The sequence below is a fragment of the Lotus japonicus genome, chromosome 1 (genome assembly GCF_012489685.1).
Source record: "Lotus japonicus ecotype B-129 chromosome 1, LjGifu_v1.2".
NCBI lineage: Eukaryota > Viridiplantae > Streptophyta > Magnoliopsida > Fabales > Fabaceae > Lotus > Lotus japonicus.
Window position 1 is genome coordinate 18,331,409 of NC_080041.1, and position 14,518 is coordinate 18,345,926.

At 35.2% G+C, this 14,518-nt stretch overlaps 1 protein-coding gene across 1 annotated transcript; it reads right to left on the reverse strand.

The window, feature by feature from the left end:
- Nucleotides 1–1,055: 1,055 nt before the first annotated feature.
- On the reverse strand, nt 1,056–5,777 carry LOC130733956 (ethylene-overproduction protein 1-like). The gene is made up of 4 exons (XM_057586251.1): nt 3,101–5,777; nt 2,335–2,626; nt 1,939–2,248; nt 1,056–1,836 (listed from the first exon to the last, which is right to left on the reverse strand). Exons 1-4 carry the CDS (start codon nt 5,014–5,016, stop codon nt 1,616–1,618), a joined length of 2,739 nt encoding a protein of 912 aa, XP_057442234.1. The 5' UTR covers nt 5,017–5,777; the 3' UTR covers nt 1,056–1,615.
- Nucleotides 5,778–14,518: the final 8,741 nt, after the last annotated feature.

A 14,518-nucleotide genomic window follows, 5' to 3' on the forward strand; every position in this document is an offset into this window, starting at 1 on the left:
AATGAATGAGGTCGATTATTAGACCATACTACATCATTAGTTCATTACGCTAGATCAAAAACCAATTTTAATAGATAATGATGCCGTTTTTAATAATATTTTCTGATGTCTTTTTTGGCCTTCCTGTACTATTCTTCACATGATTCATAACCATCCGCACTAGTGTCTCAAAATGTCTTCTTCATACCTTATGTATGTACCATCTTAATCGTCAGCCGTGAGACTAATCTCTCGCCCCACGGTCAGCGCACTAAGCGGTAGGGGGCTGACCAAGGAGTCCAAGGAGTTTTTTCTATTCGCAAGAGTTGAGATTCGAACCCCCGACCACTTGCTTAAAGGATGAAGTGCCGAACCACTACACCAACCCACTTGGTTAATCGTAAACTTGTATAATTGTCATCCTAATATATTTTCATTTTCTTATATGATCACTGCGCATTCTTTCATTTCTAGTGTGACAAACTCATCTATCAACATTCACATTCTCATTTATGAGAGAAGGGGACCCCTTCTTGTTCTTGGACCATTCGTACGTAGGAGTTTTGTGCACCGGGCTGCCCTTGCCCTTTTTTCTGTTGGAACCGAGATAGCGGTGGTTTCTTCTGCAGTGACCAAATCTGAAAACTGGTAAAAAAAAACGTATGGAAACTCAATTCTGAAAGAAGGTTTGATGGCGACAAGTGTAGCAAATGCTCCTCCTTTTTCATCTTGGTTCTAATACTTAGCTTTTCAGGTTTCCAGATATGAACATTTCTCAGAGTCAACAACAAGAATTTTGTGAATCTTACTGGATACTGTTGAGAAGCCATTAACAAGAATAATGGTTTTTGAGGATGTTCCAAATGTATAAACTCCTCAAGCAGACTTAGTGAAATTTACTAACATCCATATCTATGAGTGTTTCCTTTTTCTATAATGCTAGGCATGGAAAATGCTCCTTATGAGTATTTGTTATTTGTTTTCTCTTTGGCAAAATGCTTAAATAAGGAGGAAAGATTGGAGTTGTGTTGAGCTGTTGAGAACCAACTTACAACTTTGTCGAATCTTTATGGAATGGACCAAAGATGCAGAAAAGATAAAACTTCTTATCAAGAAGAATAATAAATCATACATTGCAGGAAACAAAAAGTGAGTTTTCTCTCTATAAATTACAACTCTGTAACTGTACAAGAGACTTGCAAATAGTGTGAGACAAATTATGTGCACATGGCTCACAAGAATCTGTATCATATCAGTGTAGGTACTTTGAAAATCTGATGTACACCTTAATTGTTCTCCTATTTGATCAATTGAAGCACATATTTCTTTTTATCCCTTTTCTCCAATCATCCAAGTACTACTTCTTGGATTTTGGCTTTGTTTCAATAGCTGCAAAATCCATGTCCTCCCATTGGAACTTAAAAAATTTGGGATGCCCCAACAATTTCCTAACCGATATCTCTACATGACTATGTTTGGATATATGTTGCCACCAGTGCAATCAGATGTTAGCACTCACTTCGAGGTAAAAAGTGAATGAAACTCTTCCTATTGGATTGAGATGAAAGTCCGTTCACGTTGCACTCGATTGGTATCCAAACACACATTCAGCCTTCTTATGCACATTGGTATATGATTAAAAGCTCAGTTTTTGTGCCCTTTGATACAAATCAAGTGTTTCTGTATGGTTAGGATCTAAGCATAGAGCTGCCTGACAGTCTTGAAGAGAAGAGGATATGTCCCCCATTGACTCGTAAAACGCTGCTCGTAGATGAAGTATTTTCATGTCAAGCTTGAAGTTTATGGCCTTGGTGATCTCTTCCACAGCTTCAGTTTCTTTTTGCTCATCCATCAGCACTGGTTATGTATGACCATTTTATGTAAGTAAAATCCCTGATTTAACAAGTAATGTTTTCACCTAATGGAAAAATGGTAAAGAATGAAATATAAGTGAAGTACCTGCTGCCCTGAATCTATATGGATATGTCCTTAAAGGATCAAGTTGTGTTGCTAAATCAAGATCAGCCTTCGCCATCTCGCGGTCACAGTATTCAGATCGTTTCTCATACGCTGAGGCATTGCTCTCAGCCTTCTCAATTAGCTTCGTCATCTCATCATACGCGGCTTTTCGTTGATTTTTCTGATGATAAACGCGCGCTAGACCTTGATGAGCTCTTGTGTGCCTAATTTCCAGGGCATTCTTGTAGCATGCTTTTGCTAGATCAAGCTTTCCACAATCCACATAAATGCTCCCCATGTTATTCAGTGCCTGCAAAATTTTGCAGCACACAATCAAATTACTGCAGAAAACAAACTTGATCAGTAAGGGGGATAGTAGCAGTAGAAATAACTCACTTGTCCTTTGCGAAGACCATCTGAAGGACATTTAAGTGCTGTTTCCAGAAGTTGGATTACATAAGAAGAAGATTCAGGATTCAAACTTGTATCTGCCAACATATATGCTTTTAGAAACAAAGCTTCAAATGATCTCTGAATTGCAATGGACTTATCAGCTCTGGATAGAGCTTCATCCCGGTATCCAGTATCATATAGAATCCACCCTTCATATATTAACCTTTCTTGCATTGAGCTGGAATGGTTTCTTGCCATCCTCAAACTGCGCATTGCAGCCTTTTGACAGTTTAACCTATGAAATTCATAACGGTAAGGAATTCTCTTGATATCATATTTTCTTAACTGGATTGAATTGTACAGGGTTTTAAATTGCGGTCAGTAACCACAATTGTGGCCACCCCACAATGGCATTGCGACCGCAATTGCAGTTGTTTTGACCGAAATTCGTATGCAATTCTTCAATGCAGCGGTAACTGCGACCGCAGCCGCAATTTAAAACCCTAGTGCAGATAGATCAGGAAGCGCTTACACTCTCCACAAATAAAATATTATAATACCAACCATAACCTTTTAATGTGCAATAAACACCATAAAAATTGAAAGTTGAAGAGAAGAGATACTCAGAGCCTGTTTGGATAAGGACTAAAGAGCATTTATTGAAGTTTATCTACTAAAAAAAGTACTGCTCCAATAAGTGCCCTTTGGTATGCATCCAAACGGGTTCTAAACTAGTTACTACCGATAGGTTGGATTTATAGATGCTTACCTTAAAAGGAGTAGAGACTGACGAAACTCTAGCAGGCTCTTTGCAGGCTCATTCTCTAACATCTGATGTATAATAGCCAAGGAACCAACATCATCTACAGAAGACCATTCTTCATATAATTGCATCCAGCATTCAGCCTGGCTCTTCTGCCTTACCACATGACTAAGTAGATAAACCAAGTATTTCCCTGTGATCTTCCCATGTGAAGTTACATAACTTGGTTCCAAAGTTAACAATGCGCGAACATCTCTCAAGGCACTCTCATATTCCTCAAGTGAAAGAAACAACCAAGCTCGCAATTCTAGGCAATCCGGAGAGAGCTTAAATCCAATAATCTTATCAAGCTCTAAGATTCCAGCCTTTATCTGCTTCTCTTCCACCTTTGCCAATGCTCTATATTTATAAGGAAATGAAAGGGAAGGGTCTAGTTCAGTTGCAACGTCTAAATCGAAACTTTTTTCCCATCCGGTATTGTAAAGAGCACGCTCCTGGTACATCCACCCAGCAGGTTTATGCTCAAATATGAGAGAACTGATTAACTTATAGGCTGAACATGGTTGATTTTGTTTATACTTTGTTCTGGCTATACCAGCCAAAGAATACACATGACCTGCTTCAGCTGCAACTTCAAAATAATGTCTAGCATCTTGGTATTCTTTCCTTTCAAGATTCACACACCCCAATTGATGGAATGCAAGTGCTTTCTGCCAATTTTCAGCTGCACACTCCCCAAGTCTTTCTAGTAACATCATTGTAGTCTTAGATACCATGTTTTCCTCCATAGAAACCTGGCTCAGGAAATAGTAGAGTAAGAAAGAATCATACCCCATAGTTTCTAACCTTTTCTTTCCCTCGGGACTACAGAAGATTTTTATCACTTTTGAGTTATACAAAGAATTTGGCAGCTCCCTGAGAAGCACTTGTAAGCATGAAGCTACAAGAAGAGGTGCTTTCTCTTCCAATCCATACTCAACAAGTGCCAATGCATCATCCACATTCACTACAGTTGAAGCCAAATGGGCCTCACAAGCAGACTTCATCTCCTCACAACAGAACCTATTGGCAAATGAAAGAAGCTCCAAAACAGTCATGGGGCAGAAAAGTTCCAATCTTTTTACCCTGCTGTATAATTCCACTGCTCTCATACCCTTTGGGCATATCCCATTTTGGGTGAAATCAATCTTCCTCATTTTGGACTCTGCAAAACCACCATAGAGCATAGCCTTAAAAGGGTCTGATAGTGATGCAATTCTCCACCTAACACATTTGATTTCCACATTTCCAATGCAAAAAGAAACATCCTTTTCCTCATTTAGTAAACACACACTTTCATTGCTAGTTTCCTGTTTAGTCTCTTGTGAACACTGACACTTATCATTAACTGAACTGGGACTAAATCCATGAACCAAATTCAACTTTGGACATTCAAGAATGCTGCCACCAGCACAGTCCATTGAAGAGACGCCCACAAGCTCGTCCTCCCTCCTCTCGAACCTCAGCCATGCTGACAGCACAACCTTGGAGAACACGTCATCCGCATTCCGGCGCGCTGTTCTGAGACAAGTCCGGAGAAGCTTCTGGTCTCCGAGGCTGCGGAGAAGCGAGTACTGCTCCACAAAGAGCAATGCTTTCTGGGATTGCGGGCAGCACTCAAGCCAGCGATACAGTTCTGCCAAGGCCTCTACGAGGTTGGGGGGTTTAAGGTAAGCTTCAATGGAAGGCTCAAGGGTGTCAGCAGAAGGTAGTTGAAGAGGAACAACAAGGTTTGCAACTGCTGAGGTTGAGTTTTCCTTGTTGTTATTGGATTTGGGCTTTGAAAACAATGTTTTGATTCTGGTGGCACCCCCAGTAGCTTTGTTTTTTCTGCCATTGGTTTCTGAGGAATTGAGGATGTCACTGACCTTCAGGCCACGCATTGCTTCTGTTCTTTCAATGGATATACATGTTGTTTTCACTTTTCAAGCCTTTGTGCTAAAGAGCTGAAATTTAGCATCCCTATAAAGTAAGCCGAATCAATTCTGAAGCTCAAAAACTAATTATAGCATGTTTGAATCAGCTTCTCTTTCAACAGAATCAATTCTGAAACTCGAAGCTATCCAGAATTAATTGGTTCTGCCTTCAGAATCAATTGCAGAAGGGTTTCTAAACATGTTACAGAAACTTTTCACCAGAGTTGATCCTGGTTTAAGAAACTATTATAGAAAAGTTTCCAAACAAGGAGAGAAAGAGTACAATGGAGCTTATAGCAAAAAAAAAGTTGTCTTTTGTGGTAGCAATGTTTTACATAGTTGTGTGCACTTTGCAAGGAAGAGAAAGAAAGATTGTGGGAGATGCAAGACAACAGACTAATTAAACTGAACTTAGTGTCTTTTTGTATTTTGCTTATAAGGTGTTAAATTGAGGCTTTATATCACTTGTATTAGAGGAAATTGGATAGAAGATTGAGACTCACCACAGAATGAGAGGTTTATGTGTGTGTTTGTTTGGAGCCAAATCCAAAAAGTTGACCAAAACCAGTGCCACTAACAACTCCATTTGTGCTTTCACAGAAACAGAAAAAGTGACGCTCTTCCAAAGAACAACTCCAATGAATGTGGTTTGGTTTTGGTCAACTTGTTCCATGATCAGATTCTTCTTTGTCATTAGCTAACCATGTTCACCTTAAATTGTTTGGATTTATTAGACCGCAAATTTTGGGTTTTAAGACGAAATTCATGTCAAGCAAAGGTGCATGAGGTGGAGTAAGTTGTGTAACCAATCCAATTATGAGTAGGTTAAGCAGTCTCATTATCTGCACCAATCAAACAAACAGGTCATAACATTCCAAAGCGATTCACTTCTTTAAATTATTTTCTCCAACAAAAGCAATTGATAACTTTTCTTCAATTGGAGATCACCATTCACCATCACATGAGTTTGTGCATATAGGTTGGATGTCCAAATCATAAATGACCATTTTTGTTTTTACAAAAAGAGATTATAAATTGGAACTGAAGAAGAAAGAAAGAAAGAAATAAGTGAAACATACATGAGAACTAGATATAAAACCCGTGCGTTGCACGGGTGTTTTTACAATTTTATCAACATAATATAAAATTTATTATAGTTTAAAAAAAATAAACATTTTTACTTATAAATTATAATAAAATAAAAATAATTGTGTTAAAACATTTCATTATGAGTATTAGAGTTTTCTTTAAATAATTAATACTATTCAAATTTAATAATTAACATTATAATAATTTTAAAAATTTAAAAATAAAATAAATTATAAAGTGCATTTCAAATATTTTCAATTAATAAGTTTTAATCTCACCAAATAAATTATATCAACATTTTCTTATACTTTTTATCAACAATTAATTAACTTTAACTTTAATAATTACAATAAATTATAATTTTAATATTTTAAAATATTATTTAGTAAAATAATTAATTTTTAATTTTATCCTTAATTATTTTTCTCTGTTATACTTCTTTAAGTTGATCTTTTTTACTAATATATAATAGATTAAAATTTATAATTGAATAAATTTCTGAAAATAATACACACACGTCATACTTTTTTGACATCCACGTCATACTTAATAATGTTAATTTTAAAAATATTTTTATAAATTATTGCGGCATTTTTTAATTTTAAAACTATTTGCTAGTAATTTTTTATTAATAAAATTAATTAATTTTAATTATAAATAATGTTTCCATATAAAAATATTGTTTAATAAAATTTTATTCTAAATATCATCTTGTGTATACTCTATACACTTTTTAATGTATATAAAAAGATATTCTAAAAGACTTAAATAATTATAATATATTAATTTTTTATGTTTGTAAAATTATTTTATAAAATAACACAAAACAACATTATAATAATCTATATTAAACAACACATGTAACTATTAAAAAAAATTATAAGTATATATGTACGAAGAGTATTTAATCATTGACTATTTCTGATATTTCATATATTTATTTTATATAAATTTAATTTTTTTCTCAAGTTGAGGTCAATAATTAATATTTTAACTACATATGTTTAAATTTTTTATCATATTATATTTAGCTTTTACTTAAATATATAGGAAATTTTATAATTAATATATAAATAATTATAAAAATGAAGATAAATAACTTTATAAATATATTATTTAATGTTGGTAGTTGAATAGTTGTTGACATTACAATTTATTCAGTTTTAATTTTATTATTTAATATATTTATTGCAAATGAAATTCTTTATTTTTAATGTATTTTAATGTAGAGGTAGGAATTGTTTGATGTATTTAATGGAAAAAACTCAAGTCTCCTTTACATATATATATAGATAGAATTTTTTGAATTTTAAAATTATTTTATGTAAATTATTTGCTAATAAATATTATTTTCTTATTTAATTTAATTTTTAATATTTGTAAAATACAAAATTCAAGGAAATTTTAAGTTTATGAATGTTTTTATTTAATGGTAGTAGTTGAATAGTTTTTCACAATATATATTATTTTAATTTTAGTTTTATTATTGTTTAATATATTTATTACAAAGTTTTGTATTTTTTTGGTTGCTTTTAATACACACTTGAGTTTTGCTTATGTATTTAATGCAAAAACTCAAGTGTGCTTTACATATATATATAGATGGGAATGTGAGAATAGTGTATATATAAACCATCGCGTCATATTTAATTATGAATGGTCAAAAATTGGTCAAAAATTTAATGAGACAATTTAAAAGAATATATGAAGTATGTAGAAAAAAAAAAGAATATATGAAGTATGACTTATTTTTCAACTCATCTGTAAGTGTTTTTCTTAGGAAGGAATGACATAATTATAGACGGCAAATCTTATTTATACTAAAGTTTATATTATTTCTTATATGAAACTTTATATTATCAAATTTTTAAAATTTTAATATATTCTTACCTTTTTAATATTTTATAAAAAAAAAATTCAATTTTATGCCGTGATCGCAAATTTTTCAATTCTTTCTTTACTTGTGATATATATATATATATATATGTATGTATGTAAGTGACCGCTAGAAATCATTATAGGCAAGTCATATTTTTTAATCTTGATCCCCCTTTTTAATCTAGACCCTCTAGTCTAAAATTTCTGCCGTCAGTGCCTCTCACTTTTAAAACATATATTACCAAAAAGAAAAATGATCAATGAACTAAAATTATAATTAAACCTAATTAAAGAGAGTTTGGGACGTAAAGATACAATCATATTGTGCAACTATAGGAGATGAGAAAATGCAAAAGCTTGGCTTTTTGTAAAAAAATAGATATAGAACCTAGTTATTGTTATAACTTATAAATTGCGTGAGTTTATATACTCTATATATTTAATATTTTTGCACTTATTGACAACAAATCCGTAGTAGCACACCTTGGAAAATTCAGTTGCGAATTTCCGGGTTCAAATCCCGGCTGCGGAAAATTTATAAAAACTCTTTTTATTTTGATAGCTTTCTAGAAATTGGATGTAAGATTATGGTCAAATACAGTTTTCCAATTTTCCTCCTACTAATTTTGATGAATTCTTTTAGTATTTTATAGATAAACATTTCAGATTAATTATGATTTTTTTTATATCTCCAACAATATTAAAGAAAACTAAAAGGGGTCAGAGGCAAATACATCATAGTCAAGCATATGAGAAAGACCTGTAATCTGCAACTTGATTGCCGCCATGACACAAAAGACAACGAAAACCTAGTAAAACGAGAACAAAGGTCCTTACAATTTTTCGAACACAGAATAAAAATAAGATGAACTCATACGAGAGCGGTTCCAAGCATCCAACAATTGCAAACAATCAATCTCCATGCAGTTTCAAGCATTAAAAACTTTGTTCCCCATAATATTAGGTTAAATGAACTTATTTTCAAATCTTTTTTTTTCAATGTATAATTAATTTTAGGGTTAAATATATTTTTAGTCCCTCACATATAAAGAAGAGTTAAATTAGGTCCCTAAAAAATAAATACTATGAAATTGATGCCTTGATATTTTTTAAATCAAAAAAAGCAAATTTAGTACTAATGTGTTATCAATTAGGCACAATCACCTTCGCCACGTGGCTTTTGTTAATCCTACTTGTATTTTTTAGTATTAATGTGTTCCGTTGAAGAGACGTCCATAAGCTCGTCCTCCCTCCCTTCTTGGAGAACACGTCATCTGCATTCCGGCGCGCTGTCCGGAGAAGCTTCTGGTCCCCGAGGCTGCGGAGAAGCGAGTACTGCTCCACATAGAGCAATGCTTTCAAGCCTGTGATACAATCCTACCAAGGACTCTGCGAGATTGGTGGGTTTAAGGTAAGGTTCTATGGAGGGTTCAAGGGTGTCAGCAGACGGGAGTTGAAGAGGAACAACAAGGTTTGCAATTGCTGAGGTTGATTTTTTCTTGTTGTTATTGGATTTGGGCTTTGAAAACAATGATTTGATTCTGGTGGCACCCCCAGTGGCTATGTTTCTTTTGCCATTGGTTTATGAGGAATTGAGGATGTCACTAACCTTCAGGCCACGCATTGCTTCTGTTCTTTCAGTAGATATACAAGTTGCTTTCAAGCCCTTGTCATAGAGAGCTGAACTTTAACATGCCCATAAAGTAAGAGTGTGAGACTTTGAATCAATTCTTCTCTTTCATCACAATCAATTCTGAAGCTCAAGAGATACTTAAAGCATGTTTGTACAAGTTTCTCTTTCATCAGAGTCAATTTTGAAACCCAGAAGAAGCTACGTACAAATGCTTCTCCTCAAAATTGATTTTACCTTTAGAATCAACCGCAGAAAGGTTTCTAAATATGTACTCACATAAATATCTCACCAGAATTGGTTCAGGTTAAAAAAACTGAGAACCGAACCAATTACAATTGGTAAGGTTCTGGTTTAATTTAAAGTGAATCAATTAACCAACTAAATCTGAACAGATTTCATTAGTTTGGTTTGGATATTTGGTTCATTGAGTCGATCCTTATTAATGAACACTCTAGTCGAGGGGATATAAGGTATGTGCCTTTTCAACCTTCTTAGACAAATACGAGAAGTCTACAATGGGGCCAATTCGGCTAAATGTGGGGAGACGAACAAAAAACAAGTTCTATAAACTGCATATGTTCTCATTATCTCTAATAGGGAAAATTTCATTTAGTACTCACTCTCCCTCCCAACATAGTTGAAAACCTGGCAGATATGAAATGAAACTTCCATGAAGATTCTACAGGCTCTATCCATATGTCTCGGTTGTCGATCTAGTATATGAAGCAACAAGCATATGAACTGGGTAGAACTAGTTTCTAGGAGATTGAGAAGGAAATATCAACTCTAGAATAGTAGTTGGTTATTGTAACGCCCCGACTTTCATGGGTCACAGTTAGTAACCTGCTAAAGTAAATATGCAATGATTTCCAAATTGAATTCATAAAAGCGAGTATATATTTTTTTCTTTTCAAAGTATTTCTAAAACATGAAATGCATACTACCAACTACAGATAGATTCACGTCCAGCCTTGAACAAGGCTAGTACCCAAAGGTAGGGACGAAAGAATACAACATGCAAAACCTAAAAATTAGAGTCATATTCAACAAAGAAGCTATTATACAATGACACTATAAATCCGATATACTCCCTACGATTTCCACATCGGGGAGCTCCAGGAAAGCAATGTACCGGAACCTACCCAAAACCTCAAATATAAATTCAAGAAATCATTATGCAAGCTTTAACCAATAATGGTAAGCTCTCTATCCCAAGGCTCTAGCCTTACACCTGACTCTACTCTTCGTGCACTGTTCTTCAAGTTCTCATCTCCGACTCATACACAGGTTTCCACATCGGGGAGCTCCAGGAAAGCAATGTACCGGAACCTACCCAAAACCTCAAATATAAATTCTAGAAATCATTATGCAAGCTTTAATCAATAATGGTAAGCTCTCTATCCCAAGGCTCTAGCCTTACACCTGACTCTACTCTTCGTGCACTGTTCTTCAAGTTCTCATCTCCGACTCATACACAGGTTTCCACATCGGGGAGCTCCAGGAAAGCAATGTACCGGAACCTACCCAAAACCTCAAATATAAATTCAAGAAATCATTATACAAGCTTTAACCAATAATGGTAAGCTCTCTATCCCAAGGCTCTAGCCTTACACCTGACTCTACTCTTCGTGCACTGTTCTTCAAGTTCTCATCTCCGACTCATACACAGGTTATGTAACGCCCCGAATTTCAGGGGTTACGGTAACAACCTGATAAAATAAATATGCAATGTTTTCCAAAAGGATTTATAAATATGAGTATAATTTTTTTTTTTCTTCAAAGTGTTTCTAAAACATGTCATGCATACTTTCAACTACAAAACCTAACCAATAGAAACAACTCAACAAAGAACCTATTATGCATAAATCCGACTTACTCCCTACGATCTCCACATCAGGGAACCCCAGGAAAGAAAAGCATCGGAACCTACCCGGAAACTCAAATATAAATTCCTAAAAATCATTAGGTAAGCTTAAACCAATAACGGTAAGCTCTCTAACCTAAGGCTCTAGCCTTAAACCCGACTCTACTCTTCAAGTCTTTCACAAATCTTCAAGTCCTCATCTCTGACTCGTACAAAGGTCAAACTTCATCGAGGGTTGACCATCGCCTAATAGCGTTAAGCGCCCAAACAACAAGTAGCAAATAGAAAGGGTTAACTCCATGCAATTACCACGTATAAAAGGGAAAGGCATGCTATTAAAGTTTAAGTGCATAACATGGCACATAAGCTAGCAACATAATTCCAGATAGATGACGACATATATCCAACAACATAAAATCAAATCAGACATCAACAACATAGATTTAATCAGATATCGACAACATAATAACGGATTTAAATAAGATAACAATAACCCCAACAATATAACATCAATTCAGATATCAACAACCTCAACAATATAACATCGAGTCAGATATCAACAACCTCAACAATATAACATCGAACCAGGTATCAACCAAACCAGTATAAGTGCCCTGTAGTACAACTAGGTGTTACTACCAAGACATGTCAAATCAAAAGCGTCTCGCAGGACGGGACGGTCACCTGGTACGAAACCCATTGATCTGTCACTTAATATGCCATGAAGGCCACTCAATACGCCACTAAGGCCACACAGTACGCCACGAAGGCCACACAGTACAACCCAACAACGCATATGCACAAATATCAACACAACATATAGCTACTTAGCACATACTTAGTATGTGATCCATCCCAACATCAAGCACGACAACAATCAAAACATCCACAAGAAAGCAATAATGACAGAAACCAGTAAACGACCGAAGCCTCTCAGAAAACATTTTCTGAGTTCAGCACAATAATCAAAATCAAATTTAAAAAACTTCATCTCAAACGCATGCAGTGCGATAACCGAAGCCTCCAGAAAACATTTTCTGAGTTCAGCACAATAATCAAAATCAAATTTAAAAAACTTCATCTCAAACGCATGCAGTGCGATAAAAGCAGGCAAGACTCAAAGACGCGCTAAAACTGAGTTACCCTTACCTTTTTATTTCTCCATCCTAGCTCAACATCGCAGTTCAATCCAAATAAAGCTCCCGAACTCAGCAAGTCCTCTGGAGCGTCCTCCTCCGTCGTGAAACCTCACGACTGGCTCCAAAAACTCTTTCCTCAGCTCAACTCGTTCCAAACCTTAAGCAAAATATCGACTCTTAGTCACTAAGAAACAATATAAACTAATGACACTAATCAAAACCGGAAAAGAAGCTTTCGAAGCTTCGGAGTTCGACTTTTAGGCACGAATAGACAACATGACCTTTGTTCGCTAAAATGTGCGTAACTCGAGCTACACAACTCGGAATGACACGAAACCGAAGCCAAAATTTTGACAATCGAAAGAGCTACACTATAGCTCAGACCATACAGACCCAAAAATTATTTTTGTACACGGTCCAATTCCTACAAGTTTCGGCCACTTCCAAAAAATAGGGTTTCCCGAACTTTTTCTTCGATCTAATTTAATTCCAAGGTATTCTTAGGCGATATCTAGGCCAGGGAAACTCTCAGAAAAATTATCGGGTCGAAAACAAGAACAAGGGTATTTTGGTCAGTGTTTTTAGCTCAGAAATTCAAAATTGAAATTCTGAAAAATAAATTTGATGAGCTTGATCCTAACGACATTTATAACAACTAATCCTACTGGCGCAAAGCTCAGTCGAGAGTTTTCGAACCAAAAAGCGAAGCTTTTACATGAAAATGGGTATTTCCAGAAAAATGAAGCTCTGTGACGATTCGGCGAGATTCAGCGAAAAGCAACTGGATATTCATGCTCTCGGGCATGTAGGGAATATGTTTTGACAGAGAAATCAAGTTATTTGGACACTTTTACAAAAAGCTCAAAACTTTGAGCACAGAAAGACATAGAGAAAAACGACAGAATTTACGATCAGAGGTAAGGAATAACATCAGTACCTCGAGTCATACGTATAGCAACTGACTGTGCGACGATCGGGCAAGAAACGACAAAATTCTCTTCTCCCCCTTCCTCCTTGGAGCTCGCGGCCTCTAATGGTGTTGGTGGTGAGATTTTGAGTTTTTTTTTCTCTATTTATAGGAAATGGAAAACGCGGGAAAATGAATATTTCGTGATTCCGATTTTTCCTGCGCATTCCTCTGTGAATTATATAAGAGAATCCGACGACAGAATTCCAGAACTCGAAACAGGTTTCATGGAATTTAAGCAAATGATTCACTAACGGTGTTAATCGATTTAACCCGAAAAGTTACTTTTTGCAGTCGATGTCGGATGAGAAAACTTCCTTCTGAAGAAAGATTGGAAACATCGAAAGAAATGGGTGTACGTGTGTGGAATCTTCTTTTGAAGCTCCGAATAGAAAAAGTCTTCATCTACAGTTCGTTTCAAGGTTTTTGAGTTATCAAGAACTCGGTTTCGGCAAACCTCCGAGAATTGAAATCAATCATTCGTACAGTCCAGGGTTTCATGTCGAAACACTTGTCATGGAAAGGATAAAGATAAATTCTTATATTCTTATGAATATTTTGAATTTCGCTTATACAGTGCTCTAGGAGCGGATATAGCCTTTTTCGGACACTCTCGACCTTAGTCGGGTGCGAATATGACTCGTGCTATCAAACAAAATGAAGGAGGCCTAACTCAACCCAAAAGCTAGCTCAAGAGTTAAGGTTTGCACAACCATATGTAAGCAATTGTTTGGCCACATCTTTAGTCAATGTGTGACTTCTAACACAAAATGACTATAGTGTCATCCTTAAACATACTGTGAATCTAATTATCATATACATAATATTCATGACTCGCAATAGGGTTCGAGTCAGGAAAATAACATAGAATATAAACACTCAATCATTTAATACAACAA

Excerpts from the sequence above, each read along its gene's own strand:
- LOC130733956 (XM_057586251.1), bottom strand. The coding sequence starts at position 5,016 with ATGCGTGGCCTGAAGGTCAGTGACATCCTCAATTCCTCAGAAACCAAT. Across the intron at positions 2,249-2,334 it reads ATGGTCTTCGCAAAGGACAA|GCACTGAATAACATGGGGAG; the intron begins GTGAGTTATTTC and ends AAAATTTTGCAG. Across the intron at positions 1,837-1,938 it reads ATATAGATTCAGGGCAGCAG|TGCTGATGGATGAGCAAAAA; the intron begins GTACTTCACTTA and ends ATACATAACCAG.